The following is a 19,859-nucleotide window of genomic DNA, read 5'->3' on the forward strand; positions in this document are numbered from 1 at the left end:
TGAAGAGGCACAGCGCACTCCGCAGACTGATCGGTGTATGACATCTGACAAGTACTGTGAGAGCAATTAGAAAGCGTGAGAATATGTGAGAGTGATTATAATCCGTAGCCTATGCTTTTGAATTACTCTTGTGGTACTTTGATGGCATTCACCGATCGTTCTGAGCTTTAAGCCAAGTGTGGGTATCTGCAGACTGGAGTAATGGCTGTGACGAAAGGTGGGGGCATGGAGAAAGATCTTTATATTTGGCTGCGAAGCTGTCTGTCAGGGGCTGTGTCCGAAATCGCCCCCATAGGGCACTATTTGAGGGGTTAGCCTTTGTATTACTTCAATCCCACAATGCACCGCAACAATGAGTGTAAAACCAGAGAATGTCTAATAAGGGGAGAACTTCCACTCTCAGGAAACTTCCGGCTTCTGAACTGGTTGCAGTTTCACTCTGGTTCCATATGATGGCGCTCACAGGACGAGCGCAGATTCCACTTTTCCCAGGATATAATTTTTTGTCTAGTAATTTGAATGTTGTATTCGAAAGGAGATTACAAGAAATGTTTTGTTTTGTTGTTTTAAAAGACCACGCCAAAAATACACACACACACATTCTGGTCCCACTTCGGATGCCACAATGCCATCAAGCGGTATCTCTGGTCGTAATCAGTCCTTCACTGACCAATCAGCGTTCATTAGCAGAATGCTAGCGTGTTATGGGCAACAACAACTCAACCTGTAAGAAATCGAAAGGACATAAGTACTCGTTCATTCAACTTTCGACCAATAACCCATGTTGCAAACTTGCAAAACCTACAATCAAATCTGAGATTTCTCAACGGTAATCGGGTGAAAGAGACAAATTTATCCGTCTAGCTCCATAGACTCCCATTCATTTTGCACTCATGGGCGATCGCCGCCAGTGGAACTCTGGTGGAACTACAACCAAATATCGGTACAATAGGACTTAATAGGGAGTGGCCAGGCTCTCCGTAGACAGGCTCTGGTAAAACTGATGTACATTCAACCATAGGTGTTCAAGAATACCTGTAATGCACTGTGAGAATCGTGCGCGGAATGAATTCCTGCATCTGACCAGAAGATGGCGCCCGCAGCTGAATCTTCCATCCATCAATTTTCCGCTGATCCAATGTGGCTGCCTACAGTGTAATATACAGGTATAGATTCCTTTTTACTTGATTATTAAATTGTTTAATTAAGGTTTATACATTCTAGTTTACATGACTGAATTCAAGATCAATATTTTCATCTAACTGCCAGTTTGCTAGGTTTCAAATGATTATTAAACAGCAAAAGTAGTAGCCTACCCTCACCGCCTGATGAGGGGAGATATAATAATAAACACAGGACAAGGACCTGCTGCTGCTTCAACAATCAGTGTATGTGTATTGTTTTAGCAGCGTGCGCGCCCCCTACCCAAGCAGGCGAACACTCCCCAAGGGAAAAGCAATCAAATAATCGATCGATCATTCAAGGCTGAGCAGGGAACATCAAACGTCAGAAAAATTATTACACACTGTAAAATACATTTGATAAAAATATTCTTATCTTGTCACATAACATTTCACAAATTTGTTTACTATTACTTTTTATTCACTCCTTCAAGTGGATTAATAGGCTATAGGGAATAGTGAATGAGTGTGTAGGGGACGATTTTGAACACAGGCAGGGTATGGGTAGGGTTAGGGGTTATTTCTTCTGTGTTAGTGATTCACCTTTCGGCATGCCTCCAGCACCCCTGTCTCCTTCAACTCGAAGACTTTCCACCTACTTGCGCACGATATAGGCTCCAACCGCATCTGAATGCATCTTTTCGGTGAACTGATTCAAAAGATTCGGGTCACTGAGATGAAACAAAATCCCCACCATTATTTAACACTGACAGGCGCGCGCCCGACTGTGGGTGTGCACGACAGGCGTCCGTGAACGCGCCCGACTCTCCTCTTCCGCAGAGTATCGCACAGCAGCAGCAGGAGTCAGCAGCAGTAGCAGTCAGCGGGAGGATGGATGGAGCGGGCTCGTTTGGAGCGGGCCGAGCCGGTTCGGCCTTTGATCCGATCGCGTTCGTCAAACAACCCCAGACAATCCTAAGAGTGCTGGCATGGGTATGAACAGCAATCTCCTATGAATTATGACTGGCAGATTATGCATTGCCATCGTTTATATTCCCCTTATGGTCAAACGATTATTAGGCTATAACGGGTTGATTTTCAACCACGCGTTTTATATTTTTATTTTTTGACAATTTGTATTACATTAAAGCCGTTTGTAATCATGTAATTTAATGATTGGGTATCATTATAGGATGCTGTCTTCTGTAGGTGGACGCGCGTCAGATGTTGCTGTGGTAGTGACGCACGCATCGCGTGCGCGCAGTTTTTTAAATGGCTGTTGTGCCGCTGGTTGCAATTCGGGTCATTCTTAAAATATGTTTGTGAATATGCGACTTTTATAATAATGTGATTAACAAAAAACAAGGGTGATATTTCATGAAAAAATATTGCAGGTATTCTTAATTCAAGGCCTATCATACCATCTCATGAAATAATATGAAAGTTAAGAGGAAGTGACTGCGCACATGCTGATGTCCCTACCAAACTGTAAAGTCAATGATTCACCTCTAAATGTCATGTTTTCACTTGGTTTAGTTATATCTCATTGGTGTTATTTTTAAACACAAAATATTATAACCAACTCTTATTTAAACACTAGTCAAATGATTTTTCTTCTTTTTCTTTTTATAACAGTAGCCTATATATATATATATATATATATATATATATATATATATATATATATATATACTGTATTGTTTTGGCAGAAACTTTTTCCTTTTACAGTATCACAGTGAGCTTGCCTTGAACTATAAATAAACATACCGTAGTAACTTCATTGATGACTGATATGACACACCCATTACCAGATCTGTGCCTAAGGGCAGAGGGAGATAGTGTTTTGATTTTTAAAAACTTTTTTTAAACTGGCTGAATTAATTCAATGTATGTTATTTAATGACTGAATCAACCTGGCTTCATTGGGTTACACCAACAAAAGGGGTTGAAAACATCAGATAGGGCTTCCCAGAGGCATGTTTAGAGGCATGTTTGATGTTTGCTTCTTCCTTTAACACAGTGTTTCATCCAGCCAGCCAATAACCAAAGCAGCTGCAACTGTTTCTATGACGACTGCGTGATGTGATGTATGCGTCAGTATATGGAGTTTCATTGCCAAAAATAGCACATGGCACCATGATTCCTGAGCATTGTTACTGATTATCTCTTACGGTCTTAGTACGGTTATCTCTTACGCTCTTAGTACGGTCTCTGCATGGCCTCTACAAGACAAAACACACACACACACACATACACACACACACACGCACACACACACACACACACACACACACACACACACACACACACACACACACACACACACACACACACACACACACACACACACACACACACACACGTGTGAATTAGCCACATTTTCTCCCTGAGGTGTAAATGAAATTCTTCCTGGAGAAATGCGCTACTGCACGGCATAGGTAAAGAGAATGATGTGTCACTTCCATTTAGCATGTATAATATGAGAGAAGTAAAGCTTTACTTAGATGCCAACTGAGAATGCAAATAATTGAAGGGTTTTTATTATTTTAACACCAGGGATGAAGTTTATGGACTTATTTCTGTGACTAATGTCTTTTCTCTCTCTAGATCTTCTCCATGGTGGTCTTTGCTTCTATAATAAATGAGGGCTATGTGAATATGGGCAGTGAGCGACTACACTGTGTCTTTAATAAGAATGCAGACGCCTGTAACTATGGTATCACGGTTGGAATTGGGGCTTTCTTAGCCAGCGTCTTCTTCCTGGCCCTGGACGTCTACTTCCCCCAGATCAGCAGTGTCAAAGACAGAAAGAGAGCAGTGTTGTTGGAGATAGTTTTTTCAGGTGAAAATTTTCAGTCATTAATCACGTTGATTTTATGTCTGAAATGCAGTTACAGTAATATCCAGTGAGTGTTTTTTATTTACTTGTACATTTACAATCACTGATACAGGCCCCATATGAGAAAATTATATATCAATGCTTTTGTGTTCTCTCGCAAATGATTTGCGTTCCCCCGAGAAACATTGCGTTGCTCTCAAAATGTTTGCGTTCCCCTTGTACATTCGCTCATAAAATGTTTGCGAGAAGCATTGCGTTTCCTCTCAAAATGTATGGGTTCCCCTTTTGTATTCTCTCTCAAAATGTTTGCGTTCCCCTTTCCGTTTTCTCTCCAAATGTTTGTGTTCCCCCGAGAAACTTTCTGTTCGCTCTCAAAATGTTCGCATTCCCCCAAGAAACTTTGCGTTCGCTCTCAAAATGTTTGTTACCCAGAGAAACTTTGTGTTTGCTCCCAAAAAGTTTGCGTTCCCCTTTCCGCTCACTCTCAAAATGTTTGTTACCCCTAGAAACTTTGCGTTCGCTCTCAAAATATTTGCGTCCCCCCGAGAAACTTTGCGTTCGCTATCAAAATGTTATCAATCCCCCGAGAAACATTGCGTTCGCTCTCAAAATGTTTGCGTTCCCCTTGTACATTTTTGCATGATAATAATTGTATTATATTATAGTATTTTTGACATTTTCCCATCCTTTCTCTTTAGGATTTTGGACGTTCCTTTGGTTTGTAGGATTCTGTTTTTTGGCCAATCAGTGGAGCCGTACGTCCCCTAAGGAGCTGCCGCTGGAGCAGGCGTCCGATGCAGCACGAGCAGCTATTGCCTTCTCTTTCTTCTCCATCCTTACCTGGGTAAGATATCCCACCTTCCCAGATTCATACAGTCACAATTACGTTCATTTTTGAGCGCCAATGTTGGTGTTTGTGTTTCAGGCGTATCTATGTCTTCTAGCAGTGCACAGTTTTAAGAACACTGCCTTTATGGAGGATAAACAGAGGCTTTTGTCCAAGCAGACTAACAGTCTCTCAATAGTGTAGATGTAGATTTTCTGTTCTAATCTCAAGTGGAAACTAAACTATGCTAGTCTGATAGTAGTACAAAATGCTACAGTCATGGTGAGAATTAATGGCACCCCTGGTAAATATGATCAGAACTGGCTGTAAAAAATAAATCTGCATCGTTTATCCTTTTGATCTTTCATTCAAAAAATTGCCAAAAATTGAACCTTTCATTGAAGTAAAAGAATTGAAAGTGGAGGGGAAATCACATTATGAAATAAATGTTTTTCTCCAAAACACGTTGGCCACAATTATTGGAACCCTTTTATTAAATACTTTTTGCAATCTCCTTTTTTTAAGAATATAGCTCTTAGTTTTCTCCTATAATGTCTGATGAGTTTGGAGATCAGAGACCATTCCTCTATACAGAATCTCTCCAGATCCTGTAGATTCCCAGATCCATGTTGGTGCTTCTCCTCTTCAGTTCACTCAACTCATCAGCTCAGGGAACTGGGACGGTCATGGCAGAAGCTTCATTTTGTGCTCGTAACACATTTTTGTGTTGATTTTGATATTTGTTTTGGATCGTTGTCCAGATGGAAGATCCAAACAAGGCCCATTATAAGATTTCTAGCAGAAGCCGTCTGGTTTTGATTTTGTATCTGTTGATATTTGATAGAATCCACGATGCCATGTATCTGAACAAGAAGTCCAGGACCTCCAGCAGAAAATATGCCCACAACATTAAAGATCCAATGGTACATTAAATTGTACAAATGGGGTACTTTTTATCCTTGTGTGCACCAAACCCATCTAGCGTGTTTGCTGCCAAAAAGCTCTTTTTTTAGTTTCATCTGATCACAGAACCCTGTGCCGTTTAAAGTTCCAGTCATCCTGACAACTGAATATGCTGGAGTTTGTTTTTGGACGAGCGAGGAGGATTTTGTGGACATGTGGTGATGTAGGGGTTGTTTGATTTTTTTTAAATAGGCTTTCTGACCCCAAGACTCAAGCAATCTCTGCAATTCTCCATCTGTGATCCTTGAAGAGTCTCTGGCCACTCAAACTCTCCTCCTCACCGTGCAATAAGGCAATATAGACACACGTCCTCTTCCTGGCAGATTCATAACATCTTTAGTTGATTGTAACTTCTTAGTTATTGCCCTGATGGTCAAAATGAGGATTTTCAATTCTTTAGCTATTTTCTTACAGCCACTTTCTATTTTGTGATGCTGAACAATCTTTTGATGCACATCAGAACTATATAGATATTAGATACTAAAAAATTCTAGGGGTACCAATAATTGTTGCCAACGTGTTTTAGAGAAAAACATTTATTTCATAATGTGATTTCCCCCCCACTTTCAATTCTTTTACTTCAATGAAAGGTTAGATTTTTGGCAATTTTTTGAATGAAAGATCAAAAGGATAAACGATGCAGATTTATTTTTTACAGACAGTTTTGATCATATTTACCAGGGGTGCCATTAATTCTGACCATCACTGTATCAATATGGTTAATACAAAGCATGCACTCTGTAATAACTTATTATAAATCTATAAAGCTTAAAAACAAGAGTAATGTGTCAGAAATATTGGTATATTCATACTTCGCATATGATGATAAAAACAAGTAATACAATTTAACTTCTAGATCTAGTCAGAGAACTTTTTCTTTTGTGTTTATACTCTAACTTGGTTAACTCAAGCATTTCAACTAACTCTTGCTACTATGCTTGGTATAAAGCTTGGTTATGTTTCTCACTAACATGCTAATCAGACTTATATGCATAATCCTGGTTATCCTGACTAGGCGGGCCTTACGGTGTGCGCTGTTCAGAGGTTCCTGATGGGCACAGACATGACACTGTTCTCCACCGAGCCTGTTGGCGACCAGGCACCCAAGCAGCCGTACCCCTCCAACGATGTAATCGGTCAGACTACCGTCCCCGTCAACGCTTACCAGAGTCCACCGCTCATCGAGACCGTGGAGACCCGCCCCCCTGGATACAACATCCCGCCAGCCTTTTAATCCACAACCAATCAGAAGACAAGGAATATAGCAGCGCTAAAGGACAGAGTATAGACTGCCGTCAATGTTAGCTAAATGTATTGTATCGTATCGCGTTTTAGTAACAAGGTGGCGAAGGGATGATGCTCGCCTCTGTAATCCGCACTATAATACAGAATTAAATGATAATGTAGTCTCACGTTAACTTGAGCAGAAGTGGATGTTTTGGGACATTGATTGTCTTTGCCTACCCACACGTTTTACATTTACAGTCAGCAACAAATTATTGTCAAAATCACAATGTGCTATTTATTTAGTAAATCATTTTATTATTATTACTATTTATCTTTAAAAAAAAAAGGTCGAAAAATAATTAAAGGTGCACGAAGTAATACTTTTGGCTACTTTTGCCATGGGAAAAATAATTTTGACCGATTATGAAATTATAATTTATTATAATAATTCACTTAATATAATGAAAAAGAATGAAAATAATTTATTCAACTAAATTGTCAGTTTAAAAAGTGGTTTACAGAAATAAAGTATGTTGTGGACCACCTGCATTTCTTTCAGGGTAAAACTTTTTTCGAATTGAAAAAGTTAGCAAGTGCACCTTTAATTATGATAAAGAAAATGCATTATACTTATTTTTGTCTGTCTGATTATTAAATAATAGCATCTTGGCATAGATAATCGACAACCGTACCAAACACATCATGTTTACTGCAGTTGAATTAGTGCTGTCCACGTCATTTGTGTCAAAATATGTTTTTGTTTAGAAAGAATGAGCAAATTTTTTTTAAACTTACAGTCACTATAGAGAGAGAAATAATGAGAAATGGTCAGAGGATTAACAAATTAGTGTGCGTCTCAGCCTCTCTCTTTGTTTATGTGCGTGTGTGTGTGTGTGTGTGTGTGTGTGTGTGTGTGTGTGTGTGTGTGTGTTTGATGATGATCTTGGAGCAGTCAGAGACATTCCAGATGAGATAACTGAGATTACTGGAACAGACTGTTTACTTTAACAAGCATACTTGTGCATAATGTGTGTGTGTGGGTGGAATGTGTGTGTTTGCCCTAATCCCGTCTAATTGCATGATATGGTAAAATGCCTCAAATCCCCTCTGAAGCAGAGAGGTAACTGTTATATTTTGTTAATGGAAGAAGTCACAGTGGTTATTAAAGTCTTCAAGGTGACATATACAGTACCATGAGGTCCTGAATAAAGATGAGCCAGTACAGTGAACCAGACTGCTGGATGCTGGATGCTCTTCTGACATTGTAAACCCATTTAAAAAATTGAACAAATTCTGTTCCACAGAAAATAAATAACAGCATAAAGTTTTAAAACAACATGAGTAAATGATAAGAGAATTTTCATATTTAGGTGAACAATCATTTAAATTCTAAGGAAGTTCTGAGAGAAGGTGGAAAAAGGTCATTGAATTATAAATTGTGCTGAAATGAAATACAATAAAATATTGCATGAAAACCCCTTAAAATAATAAATAAAAAATAAAAGCCAATTGAAAATATGAATAAATACAAAAATGTACCCATTTATAATTAAACAGTTATTGGAAAACTAAAGGGTATCACAGTCAAAATTTTCTGAACTAAACAGTGTTATAAGTTTAAACATAAAAAGACGGCATCCTATTAAATCATTTCCATCAATCCAAGAAACTTGAATTTATAAAAAAACAAATGACAGGTATGTATTCATGAATTTGCAACCCAGATTTATAGTACAGTGTGTCCCTTATAGTAGTGTGCTTTATTATGGCATAAGAAAAACAAACAGAAATAAGGGCAAAATACAGTCAGGTTGATATACATGCTATTATTAGCAGGTCAACACACAGTAGCTATCTGGTGCTTTTTTTGGTTTATCATTTAAAATAACATGGTACAGGAAACTAATGTTTGTGTTTCAAAAACCAGCTATGAATAAGTTTGATGATAAAAAGCTTGCAAATAAATTTAAAGGGATGGAATTCTCCACAAACAGGAACAATCTGGCATCCGGTTAGTTGTTTTGTAAACCAAAAGCTTTAAAAATCTCACTTTCTTGAGACAGAGAGCTAATATACTATTAACTAACAGAATATTCACGGCATTCCAAATGAGTTTCAAATGTCAACCATTCAACCCTATTATTTGAGTTTTATTAAGAAAAATAAATATATATATATATTATGTATTTTTTTTATTTTATTTTAAGGGACATCACTCTCAACATGGAGACAAGAGAGCTGTCTATCAAAACGGGAAAACAAAGTGACTTGCGTTGCTTATTTTAAAAAGTAACTATTTGTTGTAAATTTAAAAGTATTGGGTTACGTTACTAGTTACTTAAAAGTAATCTGATTACTTTTACTTGTAATGCTTCCCATTCTGAACCCATTCTAGCAATTTTAATTATTGTAATACAGCTCATATTACATGTGGTTTACTCTCCTGAGGTGCATAAACAATATCTTCAGAAGGAAGATATATCTCCTTTCACTGACACATGTTATTGTTATCATTGATTATCATTATTACACTTATTTTAAGACCCTATTAATGGAAAGTATTGGTTATGTGCATTCTGCCCTGTTTACACGCTGATCTGCCTCTTAAATGTTCAATGAATCACAATGAATTATAGACAGGAAACAAAGCACTACAAGCAAAATGGTAATCTTTTCAAGTAGTTAACAGTCTCTAAACATTGAATGTCCATAGTTTATCAACAAAATATTTCTTAGTGATACTCATCTGTAGAACAGCACCCAAAATCATGAAGCAGTCAAACAGCATTCTGGATCTCACACTGCATACATGACACACGTTCCTCAGAAATACTCATTAATATTTATCAGCCCTTGGTTTTCCCGAATTCCTCCATCACACTAGTTAATCATGAAATGCATTTTTAAAGATGTATCCATGTATTAGTGTGATTTTGAGAATAAGTAAACAGTAAATCATTAGTGTTTTACTATTTTTAAAGGGCTTTTCACTCTCATTTTTAACCCCAGGTTAACACATGTGACCTTTTTAACAACTGCTTGTTTATTTATGGAAATGTGGCCATGTACTACTCAAGTGTACTCAAAAGTTTGTTTTTGAAAGAAGTCTCTTATACTCGATAAAAAATAAAAACAGTAATATTGTGAGATATTATTCAGCTTTAAAATAACTTTTTACTATTGTATTATATTTTAAAATGTAATTTATTCCTGTGATGGCAAAGCTGAATTTTCAGCATCATTCCTCTAGTCTTCAGTGTCAAATGACCCTTCAGAAATCATACTAATTTTGTGTTCAAGAAACATTTCTTATTATCATCACAGTTAAAAGCAGTCGTGCTGATTATAATTTTTTTTAAATGCATGAATGTTACTTAATCTAGGGTTTAAAAAGCTGTTAACCCAGAGTGAAGTAAGTGTGAAAAGCCTATATTCAGATGTTCATGCAGTGGAAAGGATTCACAATTTTGATGCACATCTGCCTTTATGTGAGGAAATATTACAGATACTGAACAACCTTCACGTTGTTGGAAATACTGCAACGTAAATGGAAATAATATTAATGCTATTCAATATGCGTCGGGTGTCTAAACATCTCTGCGCAAATGTAAATATTCATGTGCTATAGTTATTATTGACTTCATCACCTGATGGGCCAAAACACAAATGTTATCAGTCCAAAATAAGAGTGTGAGCATCCATGCTAGCTCATTTCTTTGGAAGCTTCTGTACGTGTGCATATGAAAAAAAACTGCAGTTCAAAAGAAAGAACACTTCATGGTTTTAAAATGTAATGATAATCTCTACTGAAAATAATTTTGACTACTCAATTTGATAAAACCAACAAAATGTGTTACAGTAAAGCTCTTACGACAGAAGTCTAAGGGGAAAATATTCCAGGTTTTAAGGCCTCTGCAATTTCAACTTTTTAAAAATAAGTTTTACGCGATTCAACTTGATTTTTAAAGTCAGTTTAATATAATTTAAGTTGAATGACTTTTTTTTGATTATACTCAAAAATTGAAGGCAGAAACATAAGAAAAATAAGGTGGAAATGTTTTACAGTGTAAAAGTCCCTTTCTGGTATGTTTGCATTAACTAAAGTTTTAAACATGAACTCAACATAAATTTTGAATTCATATATTATAATATTGATTTATTTATTCATTTTACTTTTCTTTTTTTTTCTTTTTTTACTTTTCGGCACTCAATAATTAAAACCAAAACTAAATAAAAATAAATTAAACCTAAATTAAAAACTAATACAATGACTAATTACTCAAATTAAATTCTCAAATAAAAATTTTAACCAACATAATTAATTTAATTAACATGAAAACTAAAAATATAAAAGTAAAAGCTACAGTGATTAAAAATATTAATCAAAGTATAATAAAACTAAAATAAAAGATTATTGGAGTACATTTTACAAGAACATACTATTTCAGTTTTCTACTTCAAAATTGCAGTTCATTTTCAATGTGTTTGTACTTATTTGTAAAAATTGTTTGAAAGTAAATCCAACACCAAATGTTTAACTTTGCATAGGGTTAGTAGGGAGGCAATGTTATCACAGTAGTGTCATGTCGACACAGTGTTGAACTCTTGTGACTGTAGTTTTGAATTTATTTGACCCTGCTGCAATGTTTTGCCCCATATTTCCACTGCATCACTGTACACACACTATTTTTTACAAACAGAGGAATGAATCAAAATTATTTTCTAATGTAGAGCTTGAACATGGAACATTCCTTTATCACCGTTTCTTCCTGAAGGTCAACAACATGTAAAACTCTGACCTTTTACAAAAATATCACATGCCACACATATATACAATAATCATTTCATTCACTCAGCTACACAATCAGCATTATGAAACATGCATATGTTTCAGCTAAAGTATTTCTATGTGCCGTATACTCTGTATAAGACAATAGGGTGTTACAGTTATTGTATGACTGTTAGGTTAATTAATCATGTGACATAAGGGTTTGTTTGAAGATGAGACATATAGCGCTGACATTTAACCCTCATGTTATGTTGAGATTGGCTTACTAATAAGAATTTAAAAACGAACTCATTATTTCCTTACCAATTCTTTTACTCCTTTAACTCAGTATTATTCAAGCTTAAACACTCTGTTTTACCACAGATTGACTATTATCCAGTACAGTAATGTTGTTTTTGTCTGGGGTCAATCTGATAAAACACATTAAACTTCTTTAGAATGTTTTATTTATTTATTTTTTGCCAGCAAAAGATGAAACTCTAATGTAATCTTTTAGAAAAGTAAAACTACACTTCTCCTCAACAAACTGCATGATTTGAGTTATCATTCATGTCCAGTCACACAATTCGTGTTTGTCAAAGGTTTAAAAAACAAACAGAAAAAACATCAATGTCATGCATGTGAAAATGAATTGTATTTATTCATGCTTAATACCTGGGGTCTCTGGGACTCTAAACATGAGGTACATAAGTAATGTATCATTTTCATGGTGGATTTGTGAATTATGTTAATTATAAAATTAACTTTTATAATTAGTTTTCATTAGGAAACTCATGAAATTAACTTTAAACCTATAAAGCCAACTGTATCATATTTGATACGTACTGTTCATTTCTAAGGCCAGCTCTAAATTATTAACATGATCAAAACTTTGTTGAAAAATCAGTTGTATTAAATCAATATGCCATTTGATGTATAGTTTATATCTTTTATATCATTCCGTGTGGTACATGTGTCTTTTTGCTGTTAAATCTCTACTGGTTTTTATAAAGAAAACATATGAGTTTATATTGTTAGTAATATTTCAAGGTTTTTCAAATACATACTTTTTCTAGAAAAATCATATTAAAATGTGAATATCAGATATGGCTTTTTGATTCATCAGGCTTTCGTTGAATGCTTTATTTAACCCTCATTCATTATTGTATTGTATTACATATTTTGCTTCCACAATAAAAACTACAGAGCTTTGATCATAAAACTAAGCATTTAAACATAATCGTACATATTATTGGGAGATATAATCTCATTGACTTACATTACAAGCTATCAGAATTTCAACTTACTTTTTGGCCTTTGCTCAGTTTGAGGCAAAAATAAAATTGTGGTGTTTTTTTTCATCTCGATTTTTCTATATCATACTATATGAGTCATAAAAGCCTGATGTATCAAACATGATATTCAACAAAAATACAAATTCAAACTTTTTCCTTTATAAAATACTTTGTCTAAAGGTTCATTTCAAAAAGTGTTCCATTTCAAAAGGTTCTATTTTTTACTATCATAAGTCAGTCATTACAGTGTTAATTTAAATGACACTTTTTAAACCATTAAATGATCAACCTTTCAGACCCCAAACAAAATATGAGGGTTAAAATTGCACCGTCATGTGCAGTAATTATATGCCACGATGCAACATGGTTCTGTGATGGATTTTCATATGAATTCACATAATGTCAACAATGTGAAATGTCACAATATCGACGTGTGTGATGATGAACACTAACAAAAGTCCCTAATCAATATGATCAGGCAAAAAAAGATCAGTTCCATCAGAAACACATTTGCATACTTTTGCCGACACCGCCTCTTCCTGTTATTAAAATGCTTTACGAAGAGGCGGAATGCGTGGGTGGCTTCCTGCGCGGTGTCCCGGGCCCTAAGCGACCGAATCCTCACTTCCTGGATCCCTAGTGCTGGCCATTCTGACCAATACCTTCTTCCTGAGGTGACTCTGAGCTGCGTCTCCCACAAGCCCCGACCGGGCCTCAGGAGGGAAGGAGTGCGTCGACTGGTCACTATCCGAAAGCAGTTCCGACAGGCTACTCAGGGAACTTACATCTGATTGGTCAAAAGAGAATTGTGGGAGGGGCAAATGACTAGGCAAAAGAGGTTGGTCCTGCACGTCAGGAAGATCTGAAGAGTCCCGTGGTTGAGCGGAGTCAAAGGATGGGGTCCGCCTCCTCAGAACTGTGCTGTGCTCCTGGCAGACCGCATCGGTGGGGGGGTCGATGGAGATGCACGGAGGGCTCATTTTCTCCTTTTTGGGTGTTGGTGATGGTGAAATTGTCTGCTGTTGAAGAAGTAACTCCTCTCCGTGCGTCGAGTGACGGCGGGGGATGTGGAGCTGAGATAGGAAGCCGTTATTTTCCATACTGTTGTGCTTCCGTAGACTATGAGCACTGGTGTCCGGTTGACGGGCCGTCCCACTGTGCAGTGAGTCCTGAGACTGAGTGTCAGAACAGAAATGTGGGTTGTGGCTGCGTGCCCCACACCGAGAGGCTCTTCTTTGGGTGATGTTGGTGTCGAGTCGGACCGACTCTGAATCCCGTAGCTTGGCTTGTGCATGCGTGTGCATTACCTCGAGAGATTTGATGGTCTTTCGGCAGGGGATGCTGCGCTGGCTGTACACGTGTCTGTTTGTCTGTACGCTCGCTGTCCGGCTGCGGGGGGGAGGGGGGGGCGAGGCCTGGGGGGAACAGGGGGCAGATCCACCGGTGAGGGGCATGATGGGTACTTTGAGAAGGAGATTATCACTGGAGCAGGGCTTTCCCGGGATATGTAAGGTGTCTCTGAAATCAACGTTTGTGGAATCGAAGGAGTCACTCTTTATTGCTTGCTGTTGGTAAGAACAGATATAAGGACACACATTGTAAAAATATTCATCACACAACCATCTTGAATGCTTTATTGCAGAATTGTGTGGTCATTTTTTTATATATTGGAAAATATGTTTAATGTATTTATTTAAAATATAATTTATTATTTAATGTATATTGAATATAGATTCAATTATATATTTTAATGTACTACATATTGAATTACATATTAATATATGTTCATTGATTCACAATAAAAAGCTATCAGAATTTCATCTTACTTTTTAGCCACATAAATAGCAGCATCTGCACCAAATTTTATTTTTGTTTTCTCTGAATAAAACTGAGGTGTTTTTTTTTCTTCCTCAAAGATTAGCTTCACATTTTTCTAAATAATAGTACATGAGTTCACATAAAATGTATATATTCAATTATATATTTATATTTAATATCCTTTTATATTAATTAATATATATATACTTTAAATAAATTATATATATATATATATATATATACATATTATATAAATATATAAAAATACTTTACTGTAATCTATCATTATCTAAATTAATACAAATAATTGTGTACATATTTTATATATTTTTTGTATTAAGATAATAATATATTCAATATTTATAATATTTTATATTTATGTAGTTTAATACACCTTACATTAAATTATATTAATATAATTAAATACATAATAAATATATGTAGTTAAAATCTGAATTATAATATTAGTGTAACAATTAAAGGAATAGTTACCTTAATAGTGACAATTCTGTCATTATTTACTCACGCTCAAGTTGTTCCAAACCTGTATGAATCTCTTTCTTCTGTTGAACAAAAATGAAGATATTTTGAAGAATGTTGGTAACCAAACAGTTGATGGACCCCATTGACTTCTATAGTTTTTTTTTTCCTATTATGAAAGTCAATGAGGTACACCAACTGTCTGGTTACCGACATTCTTCAAAATATCTTCCTTTGTGTTCAGCAGAAGAAAGAAATTCATACAGGTTTGAAACAACTTGAGGGTGAGTAAATAATGACAGAATTCTCATTTTTAAGTGAACTATTCCTTTAACATTAATTTCAGAATGTTTTAGTATTTGGTTTGTCTCTTGCTTTAACGATGACAGCACCAACTCAGCTTGTGTAAAATCATGATTTGAGAATCGTCCAATGGAAGTAAGAACGTCTGACATTTTATACAAATATTCACATAATTGACATCTCAAATTTTGCATTTCGTACGTGACAAAGAAAAAAAAGAAAGTGTATTTTACCTAATAGTCTAATTGATTTAATCTATTGTCAGCCCCAACATACACAAACAGACATCAGGATGAGAGTTACTGTGGTACCTGTCTCTTTAGAGCTCTGAAGGCATTGCTAGATCTCGCTCTTCGGTTTAGAGGGTGGACAGCAGGAATGGAGGCCAGGCTTGTCTGAGATGCAGTTCCTGGAACCTGCATTACGGCACTATCTTCACAGGACTGGGTCCCGAGTGAAAGAGAGGAGCCTGAAAACACACCGACAGCTTTAGGTCATATTCTCTCTCTATACGTGTGTTATGAACAGCCAGGACTGGCTTAGTTTTGTCACCTGGTAGTGTAGAGTCCTGTTTGGAGAATCTCTCATGAACGGATCCATATACAGGCTTAACAGGATACAGCATGTAACTGTCATTAGGTAAGGACAGCATCCGTGACATAGACGGCCTCCCAACTGTCAGGAAGTTGCCGTAATTGGGTTCATTGCCCTGCAAACACAACAGATCATTAAGATAAGAGCGCTTTAAATGCAAGATTTACTTCTATAGAAATTTGTTTCAGTGTCTAAAAATCCAATGCATGGAAGGCAGATTAGTGCAATTTGGTGGGACAAATAAAGAAAATAAGATGTAATAGAATGGAATAACCATGTATAGCCCTAAATATATGATATACATATATACATTTATTTGCATATAGGGCTATGTATTCCCTAGTTACTTATAAGAGTATTTTCAGGCATAATATTTTTTTTTTACACCATTTAGCCTTTTTAAGTACAGTATAAAATAAAAATATTACATGTTTTTATTTTATATTATACTAAAATATTATTTAAAATTGTCATCTTAAACATATCTAAAATAACTTTAGCATTAATCTAATCTAATAGAACTCACCTGTTCATGTGAGAGAGTCTCCATTTTAACAGCTGTACCCTCCAGCCCAATGACTCCGCCCATAGAGGCGGAGCTTTGTCTACGGCTTCCCTTAAGCTCCTCCCTCAACTCCGCCTCCATCTCTGCCTCCTCGCGGGCATCTTTGTTACTCTCCTCTAAATGTTTCATGAGCACAGCGACCACAACATTCACCAGCACAAACTGTGCCACCAGCACAAATGTCACAAAGTACAGAGGTGACAAAAGCGGAAGGTAACTCAGACATTTGTCATTTTTACATTCCCGCAGGGTATCCTAGACACACACAGAAACATAAATTCTGAGTTATGTACTGATAATGTCCTGATAATGTACTGTATGTGGGCAACAAATAATCTGACAACCAATTAAGAGCTAACATTAAACATCGGCATCTCTTATCAGGTATTTATAACATGCAGCATGAATATTTTTCATGGTTTGCAAAATACCTTCATGATTCCATTCCAGTTGTCTCCCGTGGAAATGCGGAACAGAGTGAGGAATGCCATGCCGAAGTTCTGAAATGTAGCATGTCGGCTCAAACCCTCACATGGGCTCTCCTCAGTGCATTCTGATTTAAAAAAACATTCATTTTAATACGTCACCTCAAAAATGCATTTATTTGTGTTATGCAACAACATACACTACCATTCAAAGCATGGGATCTGTAGGATTTCTGTATACTTTTATTCATGCAAGGACAATTTAAATTGATTAAAAGTGACAGTACAGACATTTATAATGTTACTACAGATTTCAAATACATGCTGTTCTATTGAACTTTCAATTCATCAGAAACCTGAAAAACATAAATAATTTTGAGCAGCAAATCAGCATATTAGAATGATTTCTGAAGGATCATGTGACACTGAAGACTGGAGTAATGATGCCGGAAATTCAGCTTTGCCATCATGGAATAAATTACATTTTAAAATAAAAATAGAAAATAGTTATTTACAGTACCACTATTTTTACTGAATTTTTTTTTATCAAAAAATGGAGCCTTGGTGAGAATGAGAGACTTCTTTCAAAAGCAGTTAAAAAGTTTTATTAACCCCAAATTTTTGAACGGCAGTGTATGATAACAGGAAATGAAAGGTATACCGACCAAGTTTCCCAAAGAGTTCAACTCCCAGTGCCGCATAGATGAAGAACAGCAGCATAAAAAGCAGACCCAGATTACCAACCTAGAGAACCAGAACATCACCAGAATAAAGCCAGGTATATACTGTACCATCTGGGGCCACGTACAGTAAGGTATCGATGAAGTACTGTAGTTCCACAATACAAATAAAAAAAGATATAGCACAAACATATGAACGCACTGACCTGCGGTAAAGCTTGAACTACTGTATCCAGAAGAGATCTCATTCCTGTGGCCATCTTCAACAGCTTCAACACTGAAAGGGAATTTTATTTTATATTACAATTCATTCCTATTTTAATCATTGAAATCTATTTTTAACATTACATGCCATAAACCCTCTCTGTCCTTAAACATCTGTTAGCACAATATAAAAAAAAATACACTACCATTCAAAATTACTATTTAGGGTCTCTAAGATGTTTTAATGCTTTTGAAAGTAGTCTCTTATGCTCACCAAGGCTGTATTCATTTGATCAAAAATACAGTAAAACAGTAATATTTATTTTCAGCATCATTATCCCAGTTACATGATCCTCCAGAAATCATTCTAATATGCCGATTTGCTGCTCAAAAAACATTTCTTATTATCAATGTTCAAAACAGTTGGGCTGCTTAATATTTTTGTGAAAAAAAAAGAATGTTTAAAAAAATGTAATGGAAAGTAAAAAAAAAAAAAACACATTATAAATGTCTTAATATCACTTTTAAAAGTTTAATGTGTCCTTGCTGAATAAAATTATTCATTTAATTCCAAAAAGATCTTAAGGACCCTACATTTTTGTATGGTAGTGTAAATAAAAAAAATCGAAATTTCCCATTTTTATTAGAGGAGCAAGAAAATCTGGAAACTTCTTCTCACTCTTGACACATCTAAGGCATTGCTTTATTTCTCATAAGTCATGGCTGGCATGTGCGTGTCTTTGTGTATTTGTTACCTCTGGCAATGCGCAGCACTCTCATGATGCGTATGATAGTTGGGTTGATGGGTAGAGAGGCATTCAGGTCAATTTCCTCAAGTGTGATGCCCATGATGGAGAGAAGAACAATTGCCAAGTCTAACTGATTCCACCTGACAGAAGAAAGACAGAAATACAAAATGAGATGAAGACAAGGTCCTGTGAAACCATTTAATATTCTTGGAAAGCGCTACACTTGACCATTAGAGACTGCCTGAGGAAAGGTCTTTCTTTAACACTGAAATTTCAAGCTTCAAGGGCCACAGAACATGAATGACAATGGAAGACTATATTAGCATCCAGTATTTTTGATTTATAAAGAGGAATTCATTTAGGGACTTTCTGGGCTCTGTCAAACGTCACAGGATGTTTCAGTGGTGTCTCATAATTTTTCATGAGAAGACCTTGTCTCATTATTATTCACGACACCATGCAACCTTTCTCTATGATAGGCACTTAAAACAGTGAGTTGATACTATAGTGGAACATGGGTCGCAAGTATTTGCATTTGCATGACATCCGATTCTGACAGAGCGACAGGCTTTCAATCAATGACTGACACTTGAAATATTTATGTGCAACTATCATCTCATTTCATTGAAACAAGATGCAGTTTCATCACAGATACCATCCATCTTTACTTTAAATTCAGACTACTCATAACTGTGAATCCGTGTCACAGAATAACAATCTCCAAAGTTAGGGTACATTAGCAAGGATGCATTAAATTGATCAAAAGTGACAGTAGGGAGATTTACATTGTTACAAAAAACAATTCTACTTCAAATAAATAGTGTTCCATTTAACTTTCCATTCAAAGAATGCTAAAAATGTATCACTGTTTTCAACTGATAATAATAAGAAATATTTCTTAAGCAGCAAATCAGCATATTTCTTAAGGATCACGTGACACTGAAGACTGCAGTAATGATGCTGAAAATCAGCTTTGTCATCACAGGAATAAATCATATATAT

At 36.0% G+C, this 19,859-nt stretch overlaps 2 protein-coding genes across 3 annotated transcripts in view; one reads left to right on the top strand and one right to left on the bottom strand.

Moving 5' to 3' along the window:
• The first annotated feature begins 1,636 nt into the window (after positions 1-1,636).
• syngr3b (synaptogyrin 3b) lies at positions 1,637-8,210 on the top strand. 2 transcript variants are annotated; one of them, XM_077205299.1, is made up of 4 exons: positions 1,637-2,114; positions 3,729-3,963; positions 4,659-4,804; positions 4,886-5,028. In XM_077205299.1, exons 1-4 carry the CDS (start codon positions 2,013-2,015, stop codon positions 4,988-4,990), a joined length of 588 nt encoding a protein of 195 aa, XP_077061414.1. In that variant the 5' UTR covers positions 1,637-2,012; the 3' UTR covers positions 4,991-5,028. The 2 variants fall into 2 exon arrangements, with proteins under 2 accessions (XP_077061414.1, XP_077061413.1); XM_077205298.1 differs by lacking the exon at positions 4,886-5,028 and adding an exon at positions 6,765-8,210 and having other exon boundaries at positions 1,646-2,114.
• A 3,371-nt stretch (positions 8,211-11,581) lies between these two features.
• cacna1hb (calcium channel, voltage-dependent, T type, alpha 1H subunit b) overlaps positions 11,582-19,859 on the bottom strand; it is a 99,580-nt gene continuing 91,302 nt past the window's right edge. Inside the window, exons 28-35 of the mRNA XM_077205305.1 lie at positions 18,864-18,997; positions 18,111-18,181; positions 17,890-17,968; positions 17,231-17,352; positions 16,761-17,054; positions 16,193-16,349; positions 15,952-16,109; positions 11,582-14,604 (exon numbers count right to left, since the gene is read on the bottom strand). Coding sequence (XP_077061420.1) covers positions 13,645-14,604; positions 15,952-16,109; positions 16,193-16,349; positions 16,761-17,054; positions 17,231-17,352; positions 17,890-17,968; positions 18,111-18,181; positions 18,864-18,997 — 1,975 coding nt within the window. The 3' untranslated portion in view covers positions 11,582-13,644. The remainder of the gene's footprint in view (positions 14,605-15,951; positions 16,110-16,192; positions 16,350-16,760; positions 17,055-17,230; positions 17,353-17,889; positions 17,969-18,110; positions 18,182-18,863; positions 18,998-19,859) is intronic.

This window comes from Siphateles boraxobius, unplaced genomic scaffold, assembly GCF_051911475.1.
Source record: "Siphateles boraxobius isolate OS27281-9 unplaced genomic scaffold, OSU_SipBor_1 53, whole genome shotgun sequence".
Taxonomy (NCBI): Eukaryota; Metazoa; Chordata; class Actinopteri; order Cypriniformes; family Leuciscidae; genus Siphateles; species Siphateles boraxobius.